This window comes from Rana temporaria, chromosome 1 (assembly GCF_905171775.1).
Source record: "Rana temporaria chromosome 1, aRanTem1.1, whole genome shotgun sequence".
In the NCBI taxonomy this organism is placed as follows: Eukaryota; Metazoa; Chordata; class Amphibia; order Anura; family Ranidae; genus Rana; species Rana temporaria.
In genome coordinates, this window is record NC_053489.1 from 272136616 (window position 1) to 272148698 (window position 12083).

Here is a 12083-nt window from a genome sequence, read left to right on the forward strand (position 1 = left end):
CTAAATTGACATTTTACTTTTTCAGTTCTTATTTCTTTTGCCAAGAAGTCGACAGTAGCAAATCAGAATGTGCCTTTTATTTAAATCTGTTAACTCTGAATACTTTTACAGAAATCTCCAAATAATGGTGTCCGAGCTTTGGACACCGCAGAGAATTATCCAGCATGACCGCACCCAGATTGAATTTGGCTGAAGTTGGCAAAAAATATCCTTTTAATTAGTGGCCTACAGCCCATTCTTTTATAAATGACAGTTTTTCCTTAACTGACAATAATGTGCTAATACACATTTATTTTGTTCTGTCTCCATCAATTTAGACACTAAGCCCAATGCTACATGGCCAGATACTATTCACGATTTGACACTCATTCTCAAGTTAAAGGGGTTGTAAAGGTACAATTTTTTTCTTAAATAGATTCCTTTACCTTAGTGTAAGGTGACCAGATTTTTAAAATGAAATCCGGGGACATATTTTTTTTTTTTACTAGTAATGGTGGCAATCAGCGACTCTCTGCCCATTGCGGCCCGCCTCACAGCCTGTCAAGTCTCACTCTCCGGGTCCTGGCTACTACTGGGTGGGGAGCGGAGGAAGAACCCTCCGCCAGGGAAGACAAGGAGATAAACAGGGCAACACTGAAAAAATATTCCCTCCCCCACCGACTAGCACATGATCATCAGAAAGGGGCACAGATAATGGAAAAAAATACCCCCCCCCCCAAGCTAGTAGGAACGGCAGACAGTCTGCACTGACTGTCTTTGAAATTGCTCCAGCCCCTGTTCAAATCCAATCCAGGGACAGACTTGGTCCGGGGACAGTGTCCTAAATCCGGGGACTGTCCCTTGAAACCGGGGATGTCTGGTCACCCTACCTTAGTGCAGTCCTCCTTCAGTTACCTCATCTAACTGTTGCTAATGGTTCTCAGTGCAAGGAGCAATTTCTGGTTGTGAACAAGCATGCTATCACTTCTACCATTGCCTGTATATGTGTGTGACCAATTTCTTGTTTTAAGGAGCAATTTCAATGGAAACAAAGAAGAATGGCGGCACATCCAGAAGTAAAATCAAAAGAATTTAGTCAAAGTCCATAAAAATCAAGCAAACATGACAAACATCAATCCAAAAAAAAGTGCTCAGTGTATGGAGCAATTTCTACCACTCAGAAAAGTTTCCACTAAATGATCATTTTAGCTATCTGTTGGAGAGGGAATTGTTCCCTATTTCCACAAGTGTAATAAGCATTCTTCCCCTTGACCATCACACTAATGTCCAGTGAGCTGTAGAGGTAGTAATGTTTAGCAAGGGTTCCCTAAAACTGGAACATTATTTCAAGGGTTCCTCTGGATTAAAAAGGTTGAGAAAGGCTGACCTAGACAATCCTTCTCTCTTCCTAATAGGGAAAGGGAAGTAGTGATCCTTTGGTGCACCGCTTCAATCCATTAGATAAGTTGTACAAGTGACAGTGGTAGATCCCACTGTGATTGAGGAAGGCCATATTTCTCCCTGCCTGACATTTGCATCTATGTCCAGTCTTACTCTGCAATTGGATGGTTGCAAACAGTCATCCATGCACATTATTGCAGTGAGTATGATTTCAATAAAGGATTTGAGAATGTTCACGCAATACATTGAGGGTAAATAAGTGCAAAATCTAGTGCAGTTATGCATGGTAGCCAATCAGCTTCTAACTTTAGCTTGTTTAATTAAGCTTTGACCAAAAAGTAAAAAATGGAAGCTGATTGATTTCCATGCAGACCTGGACCAGATTTCGCACTCTCCAGTTTTAGTAAACTAACCCCAGTGTTACTTCAGTTATCCAATCATGAAGTACTTCCCAATGTTAGACATTATAAATCATAGTGAAACTACTGATTAATATCATCATTATAATACTATAATCTGTAATCTTGGATTAGGTGTAGACTGAAGGAAATGTTAATTAGAATGAAACAAATTCTCTAATTTATTCAAGAGTTTAATAGTTGGTAATTAAGTAAAACATGTATATCCGTTATTAGTAATTTAATAAAATAAAAATGTATACCCATTATTAGTAATTTTATCAAGTAAAATACTCATTATCCTTGCGAAACAAAATCTGTATTTAAAAGTCATACTTTCCACTTTACTGATAGACTAACATTTTTCACAAGCTGATGTTACTTGTCCATCATCAAAGAATAAAGTCTCCATATGTTCGGTGGATATGGATTCCCTGAATAAATTGCCATATAATATGTTGATTAAAACATACTAAATGTGGAATGATTTTGACCTTTTGGATAGCACATCCTTTAGGCTTTTCCAGGACAACAGAACTAAGAGGACTGAAAAATATTTCAATTATTGTTATTATAACTGCCAGCTTAGTCAATTGTAACATCCAACTTGTAAAATGTACAATCTATTGTGCGGTTAAAGAGAAACTTAAAAACAAAGCAAACACTGGAAGAGTAAACTGTAGTTAGGAGTATTCTGTATACGCCATTTATGAATGTATTGTACTATTTTGGTGACTCTCATAAAAGAAAGTAGAACATTGTCATAAGGATTTATAGGCATATGTACTAAGTACTACTATGCTGACCTGCTTGTTTATCAAGACTAGTGACTAATTTGTGGCCACGGAAATACGTTTTTTTTTTAAAGTCTGTCACTTAATTCTAGTATCTTCACAATGGAACTTATCATCATATAGGAGATTTTAAACAATGAAGACACCATTACTCATTGGGTAAACACCTAGCAGCAAAACGACCCCACCTGCTATTCATGTGTGCTCATCTATGGTGCAGGTATAAGGTGTACTCTCTGATAAATAACTCCCCTCTACTGTGTACAGAATATCTGTTAGGGCATCATGATAATAAATATCCAGGGGCTGACTTCCTAAAATAATTCAAAGTGATTTCAAACATATAGTCAGAACCATAAGGTAAAAAAAATAAATAAATAAATAAATAAACTCCCCTCTACTGTGTACAGAATATCTGTGAGGGAATCGGGATAATAAATATCCAGGGGCTGACTTCCTAAACGAATTCAAAGTGATTTCAAACATATAGTCAGCATAAGGTAAAAAAATAAAATAGCAAAAAACTAAAAACAATTCCAATGGACTTGATTGAAGTGTGAAAGAGCGGATACACACAATGTAGAACCAGCTGCTAATATAATATATGCTGCATATATACATTTATAGATGCAATAAAAAAAATACCTATGCAAGTGATAGTTTATTCATTCTGTTTTCTCTTATTATATTATAGTGGTCCTCGTGAATTTATAAACATATTGAATAAATTAACAATGTAATGAGGTTATTATGGTATTATTTTTTTGGTGTTTACTTTATCAGGCTAGATATGTTTTACACTTTTAGAAGAGATAAACCGGTTTGCCATGAACTCTTACCTTGTACCTAGAATTTATTTGGACCCGATAAATGATTGGGTCATATGTATCCTGGCATTATGACAGTGAGCTGGGAGAGGTAAGGGGAGAACAAACCTTATAAGGACTAGGTGACACTTCCCTAGATACAAATAAAATGCCTATAAACTGCTACTATCATCCTCCCTGTAAGCAGTAACTGCACATACCCATGTATATGCCAAAGAAACTTGTTAAATTGTTGTTTCAATTGTACCCTGGCATAATCACAGTGGGTAATAGAAGAAGAAGGACAGACCTTGTAAAGACTTGGTGACTCTCTTCCCTAGATACAATAAAATGCCACACTACTACTACCATCCTCTACGCCAGTAGAACTATACATTAGTGTTGCTCACGAATATTCGCATTGCGAATATTCGACTCGAATATAGCATATTCGAGAAATCGCGCTATATTTCGAATTTCGCGGTGAATATTCGCAATTCCGAATATTCGCATTTTTTCAATTTGATTTTTAAAACAGATCACATCCTATCGACGTCTAAAAGCATTGCTGGTATGATTAGAGACCCTGGGCCGAGTAGCTAAGCTGAGGCGATCCTATTATGTTGCCAAATTGAAAAAAAAAAAATTGCGATTTTTCGCTATTGCGAATGCGAAAATGATTGCGAATTTTCGATAACTGTGGTAGGAGAACTCTGATTGTCTCTGATGCAAAAGGGGGGGGCTTTGTGTATGTGTATGTGTATGTTATGAATATTTGTATGTTTGATATTATTATTTTTTGTAAGAAGGAAAAAATTGCGCATACCTTAAAAAAGGGGAGAATACAGCAGCAACTCAAAAATGTTATACAACATAAATTAATACAAGACAGAAAATGGAGTCGCTCTACAAGAATAAAAAATATGTCTAGTGACAAGACATGTGGGCAAATTATAAAATAAGCAAGCGCAAATAACTTGTGAAATACACAGTGAAACAAATATATAAAGAAATATAGTCCCAATAATAGAAAAATAATCTTTCATAAAAATGTCTTTGATATGTGAAGTGAAAAAAAGTCCAAAGCATGCAGCATGAACGTGTTCAATCTTCAAGGTGTTTGATTGACAAACGGCTGTGACAGATGGATAGAGTAAAGAATCACCACCAATGCAAAACACTTTTTATTTTCTATTGTAAAATATCAAGAATATTCTGAGCCAATCAGAGTGCTCCTTCCGCATTTGCCGAATATTCGCAATTATTTTGTATTGTAAAATATCAAGAATATTCTGAGCCAATCAGAGTGCTCCTTCTGCATTTGCCGAATATTCGCAATTATTTTGTATTGTAAAATATCAAGAATATTCTGAGCCAATCAGAGTGCTCCTTCCGCATTTGCCGAATATTCGCAATTATTTTGTATTGTAAAATATCACGAATATTCTGAGCCAATCAGAGTGCTCCTACAGCATTTCTCGAAATTGCGCAATAAATATCGCATTCGCATGTTGCGATATTTCGATAAAATATCACGAATATTCTGAGCCAATCAGAGCGCTCCTCCAGCATTTCTCGAAATTGCGCAATAAATATCGCATTCGCATGTTGCGATATTTCGATAAAATATCACGAATATTCTGAGCCAATCAGAGTGCTCCTACCGCAGTTATCAAAAAATCGCAATTATTTTCGCATTCGCAATAGCGAAAAATCGCAATCATTTACTTTCGATAAAATATCACGAATATTCGAATTTAGCGAATATATCTCGAATATTCGAATATATATTCGAGATATATCGCGAAATCGAATATGGCATATTCTGCTCAACACTACTATACATATGCATGTATATTTCATGTCAACTTGTTAAACTATTGTTTCAAATGTACCCAGACATGACCACAGTGGGTATCTAGAAGAAGAAGAAGGAAAGACCTTATAAGGACATGGTGACTCTCTTCCCTAGATACAATAAAATGCCACACTACTACTACCATCCTTTACGCCAGTAGAACTATACATATGCATGTATATTTCATGTCAACTTGTTAAACTACTGTTTCAAATGTAACCAGACATGACCACAGTGGGAATCTAGAAGAAGAAGGACAGACCTTATAAGGACTTGGTGCCTCTCTTCCCCAGATACAATAAAATGCCACACTACTACTGCCATCCTTTACGCCAGTAGAACTATACATATGCATGTACATTTCATGTGGACTTGTTAAACCATTTTGTAAATTGTACCCTGAGGTGATCACAGTGGGTATCTAGAAGGGGAAAAATAAACCTTATAAGGACTCAGTGACTCTCTTTCAAATAAAACGCCACACTGCTACCACAATCCATCCCACCAGAAGCACTACCTATGCCGAGCAGCTGCATTACAGGTACACATCATGTGAACTTATTGTGTAAAATAAATCCTGGCATGATATCAGTGAGTATCTAGTAGGAACTGGGAGAGGAAGGGGAAGCACAGACCTTATAAAGACTTGGTAAATCTCTAGCCTAGATTTAAATGCAACACTGCTAGTACCATTCACACTGCCAGCAGCACTACACATACCCAGCAACTGCAATACAGGTGAACTTATTAAACGATTGTCTAAAATGTATCCTGGCATGATCACAGTGGGTACCTAGAAGGGGAAGGATAGACCTTATAAGGACTTGGTGACTCTCTCTCTCTAGATACAAATTAAATGCCACACTGCTACTACCATCCACCCCACCAGCCGTACCACACATACCCAGTAGATGCACTACAAACACACTTCATGTGAACTTGTTAAACTATTGTGTAAAATGTTTCCTGGCATGATCATAGTGGGTACCTAGAAGGGGTAGAATAGACCTTATAAGGACTTGGTGACTCTCTTCTCTAGATACAAATTAAATGCTACACTGCTACTACCATCCATCCCACCAGTTGTACTACAGGTACCCAGCAGTTGCAATACAGGTACACTTCATGTGAACTTAAACTTTTGTGTAAAATGTATCATGGCGTGATCACAGTGGGTATCTAGAAGGGGAAGGATAGACCTTATAAGGACTTGGTGACTCTCTTCTCTAAATACAAATTAAATGCCACACTGCTACTACCATCCACCCCACCAGTTGTACTACATATACCCAACGGTTTCAATACAGGTACACTTCATGTGATCTTAAACTATTGTGTAAAATGTATCCTGGCGTGATCAGAGTGGGCATCTAAAAGGGGAAGGATAGACCTTATAAGGACATGGTGACTCTCTTTTCTGGCTACAAATGAAAACCCAAACTGCTACTAATATCCACCCCACCAGCAGCACTACACATACCCAGCAGATGCAATACAGATACACTGCTAATTAAGATACTTCACCCACAGGATATGTATTAGCCTACAAATGTAATTACAGTAGACTGCTACACATGGGTTCAATGGGCCATATATCACCTCAATATATTGCTGAGAGATACAGTATATAATATATTGCAATCTAGGCTTGCTGTTCTTGACTAGGTTTGACTATTCTTTTCTGTCTGGAGCCTATTGATTTCCTGCTGCACACAGGCACTGACGTACAGGTTAATAATACTATTAACATTATTACAGATCAGAAGGATCTACTGTGAAGCAGCAGTAATTGATCTATCAGCGGGATATATGCTTGCCGTAATGAGATAAAGGCATAAATTAAGCTACAATCTCTGCAATGATTTTGTGCTAGGTGTAGATGAAATATTATATCGCTATAGGCTCTGGAAAACCTAACAAGAAGTGATCTATGCCAATATATGACTAACCTAAAAATATTGTTAACCCTCCATGGCACACTAAGGGCAGGGGCTAAATATCTTTGCATAGGATCAAAGGGCAAAGTACAGGAGGACTACAAGTCCCAGCGTTTTGGAGCACTTGCACTGTAGTGTGAGATTGGGAATAGTACATACAATTAGTCCTGTGGGTACCGAAGAGATGGAGAGGAGGAATGGCTGACAATAATATTCTGGGACTACTGCATAATCCATACATTCACCCCGGTTACATTATATTAGCATTTTGCTAATGTGTCACCTTGATTCTGTCTAGCTCCTGCCATTCTGATCACCTCTGTTGGACAATCCCCCTTTCTAATAGCTAGCACTTAGTGGTAGTGTAATTCCCATTATTATCACCTCCAGCACGTCTGGCTAGCATCAGGTGCACCATGCACCAGCCTTCTGCCTTAGATCTGACAATACTGTCATCAGATCCCTGCCTAGGGAATTTTCCTATTGAGCCATTGAGATTTATTATCTAAATGTACTTAAAACCATATCAGCAAGAAGTCAAGTCAAATGAAATAACAGCAGGGCTTTTAAACATGCCACCAGCATCACCCCCTCCCCACCATATGTGTGTGTGTGTGTGTGTGCCTCCTGATCACCTACAACCTGCTCATCTCTCCTACAGGCAATCCTATTCTATAGTATCATCGTTCAATACAAACACCTATCCAAGAACCTCTTCTTCATACATAGCATGTTGCTTTGTAATAAGGAGCACTTCAACATGCAGTAAAAATAACACAGACAGGTTATTTCATAAGGAAAAGTACAGGGTAGAAAGGACAGTAGCTAATCAGCTATCAATGTTCTTACAGATAGATTGATTGATTGATTGATTGATATAGGTCAACTAAGGCTGGTCATACATTATGCAATTTTCTTATTCAATATACATTAGATTTACCTTCAACTATGTAGTGCAAGGCCCTGCCTGATTGCACACAAATAGAAAGTGTTTAGGTTTGACTATTATTATTTTAGTAAATCTACAGGAAATTTGAAAAAGAAAATTGGATAATGTATGGCCAGCCTTAGTCTGCAAATTGTTGCTCTGGCCACACACAATCAGATTGGGCTTAGATCTGATCAGCAAAACATGCCAGCACATAGTAGTAGTGGTAGTGGGAGGCCTGATCGGATTGAGTAGGGGCTGAAAGGGTTGCTTGTTCTTGGTAGGTGCATAAAATGACACAATTATTATTATATGAATATCTATCTGGCTAAATAATAATGATGTTAAATTATTTATATATATTGGTAGAAGCAAAGGCCTGATCTGATTGCATACAAATAAAAAAGTGATTAGGTATGACCTTATATTATATAGTTTTGGTAAATCTGAAGGAAAATTGTATAATGCATGGCCAGCCTTAGTCTGCAAAACATTGCTCTGGCCACACACAATCAGATTGGGCTTAAATCTGATCAGCAAAACATACCAGCATGTAGTAGTGGTAGTGGGAGGCCTGATTGGATTGAGTAGGGGCTGAAAGGGTTGTTTGTTCTTGGTAGGTGCATAAAATGACACAATTATTATTATTATTATTATTATATGAATATCTATCTGGCTAAATAATAATGATGTTATATATATATATATATATATATATATATATATATATATATATATATATATTGGTAGATAGAAGCAAATCCTTCTCTTTGGGATTGTATATGTGTGTAAAACTACTACTAAAAAAATAATGCATATATATATATATATATATATATATATATATATATATATATATATATATATATATAATTATTAGTATTACCGTTATTAGTATTATATATATATGTGTGTATACATCCCATAGGAGGATCTGATACTAGCTGTATATGCAAATATATATATATATATATATATAAAACATTATTTTTATTATCAGTAATTTTACACACACGTATATACATATATATATATATATATATATATATATATATATATATATATATATATATATATATATATATATATATATATATATACATATATATATATATATATATATATATATATATATATATATATATATTACTAATAATGGTAATAATAATAATTTAATTAAATTATATATATATATATATATATATATAAAAATACTAATAATGATGATAATAATAATAAATAAATTATATATATATATATATATATATATATATATATATATATATATATATATATATATATATATATTTATATATTTATATATTATATTTTATTTATTTTTTGCATATACAGCTAGTATCAGATCCTCCTATGAAATGTATGTATGTATATATATATATATAGAAAATGACTAATAATAAAAATGTTATATATATATATATATATATATATATATATATATATATAATACTAACAATTTCTTTATATATATATATATATATATATATATATATATATATATATATATATATATATATATATATATATAAAATGACTAATAATAAAAATGTTATATATATATATATAATATAATACTAACAATTTATATATATATATATATATATATATATATATATATATATATATATATACATTTATATTTATTTCTATAGAACCAGATCTTCCTATGGAATATATAAATGTGTGTGTGTAAAATAAAATTACTAATAAAAACTAATAACTAATACTACTAATAAAAATAATAAATAACTACTAATATATATATATATATATATATATATATATATATATATATATATAATACTAAAAATAATGTTATATATATATATATATATAATACTAAAAATAATGGTATATATATATATTGCTACTAGAATCAGATTCTCTTATGGGATATATATATATATATATATATATATATATATATATATATATATATATATGTATACATATAATAGTGTTGGTAACTAGAAAGAGATCGTGGTGGTGGGTTAGATGTATATAGATGTATATAGAGACGTAGATGTACGTACATGTCAGTGATGTTCTGAGCCTGGGAGAGGTTCTTCAGCACTGGGAAAGCTCCGATGGCCGCTGCCTTGTCACAAGCGATCCTGGTAGAGTTACAAGTACACGAGTCCGGACAGGCCAGTCCCCTCCAGGAGAAGAGCAGTAAGATCCAAGAAGCGGCCCACACCTGGGCTAAATCGGGGCCAGCTAACCTTTTCCAAAGGCCCATACCGGCTGTGAAAGTCCAGGGAAAGCCCCCCCGTTTGGCGATCTCAGTTGCAATCCTCCCACCCCCCCAGTAGTAGACGGGTCCCAGCGATGGGCAGCAGTGGTGCCTTGTTAATGTGGAGTCATAATCCTGATTGGTGATGGCTTATGTAATGCAGACCATGGTGCTGGGGGTCACTATGGGTCCTCTATAGGCGGTCGGGTCCTCTGTAGGCAGTGGGATGCTGATGCTGATGCTGTCCAGGGAGAAGAGAGGAGACTGGGAGAAGGCACTCAGATGATGCTGCTGTTGCTAACGCTGCTCAGATCTCTCTGTAAGAGAAAAAAAAAAGAAGAAAAGACAGAGAGCCAGATAAAGAGGGACACAACATGTGATAGACATCCAGGTAGCCCTGACTCATCACTGCCCATGCTGCATTTTTCACCTTCCTGCCAGTGCACTCACCCTGCTTCCCAACACCTCAAGGCATCAGTGCCAGTGTGGAGGATGAGCCATGAATGGGCACATAGGGATCAATGACAGGTGACAGCTGAGGAGGAGGAGGATGAGCTGACAGCGGGGTGCTCCTACCTGGAGAGGAAGGCTGATCCCTACAGATGGATGGCCAGGGAGGGATGGCCTTTTTCACACACACTCCTGTCTCCCTCCAGTGCTAATAATAAGTGGAGCTTCTCCCTCCCATCCCCATGCCAATAGCTGGGGAAGAAGAAGTGACGTTAGCACTGACGCAGGACAGGGGCAGAATCTGAGTCTCCTGGAGCCCAAAGGGAGCTGAGGGTGGGGGCTGGGGGGGTCGGCTGCCCCCCCCCCCCCCATAAGATACCTGGAAATGTCTCCATCCAATGCACATGATCAGGTGCTGCATGATCCAAATACACACCTATACAGGACGTGATCGGAAGATTATATCCCCATCTTGGGTACTCAGGATCTCTATAGATAATGCCCATGTGATCCAGTGTTTGTGTGTGATCATCCCGATCACCTGTCAGGACATGCCAGCCATTCATGTGTGCTGGATGGCAGGACAGGGCGTATATACAGGGGATATACCTACTACACGTGATCACTAAATCCTGATCACTCACAAATACTGTGTCTGGGAAGATGGCTTTTCATTTGTGGTTTTGGGAGTTTTTTTTTTTTTTTTTTTCCGCAGTAATTTAAAAGAAGCAGAGAAATCTACCGCATTGACAGCAGAGGAGGATCAGAGAGCTCTGCTGACACCGTGTGGCAAAAAAAGTGTCCTGCAGCTGAAAGTCAAAAGTCACCTTTGTGCTCTGCTGCTGCCTTTCTCAACCTCAAAAAACAACCCCCCCCCTTTTTTTTTTTACTTTTTTTTTTTTTTAAATCATGGAGGAATCCTTGAAATCACTTTTTTAAAAACTTGAAATCACAATTTGGAAATGTCAGTAAAAACGTTGCTGTGTCAGTAAGTTTTGGGTGTCGGGTCAGTAAATTTCAATCTGGTAGGTTGCGGTGATATGTACACATACTAATTATTATTATTATACAGGATTTATATAGCGCCAGCAGTTTACATAGCACTTTTGAAACTTGAAATCGCAATTTGGAAATGTCAGTAAAAACGTTGCTGTGTCATTAAGTTCTGGGTGTCGGGTCAGTAAATTTCAATCTGGTAGGTTGTGGTGATATGTACACATAATAATTATTATTATTATTATACAGGATTTATATAGCGCCAGCAGTTTACACAGCACT

At 36.2% G+C, this 12083-nt stretch overlaps 1 protein-coding gene across 4 annotated transcripts in view; it reads right to left on the reverse strand.

Annotated features, from left to right (window-relative positions):
- NTRK2 (neurotrophic receptor tyrosine kinase 2) overlaps positions 1-11393 on the reverse strand; it is a 287133-nt gene extending 275740 nt beyond the window's left edge. Inside the window, exons 1-2 of one of the 4 annotated variants that reach the window (XM_040355520.1) lie at positions 11242-11393; positions 10156-10672 (exon numbers count right to left, since the gene is read on the reverse strand). In XM_040355520.1, the coding sequence (XP_040211454.1) occupies positions 10156-10361 (206 nt within the window). In that variant the 5' untranslated portion in view covers positions 10362-10672; positions 11242-11393. Of the gene's footprint in view, positions 1-10155; positions 10673-10805; positions 10907-10931; positions 11067-11241 lie in introns of those variants that run through there. The other 3 variants (XM_040355522.1, XM_040355519.1, XM_040355521.1) reach the window with 3 other exon arrangements.
- Between the last annotated feature and the right edge of the window lie 690 nt (positions 11394-12083).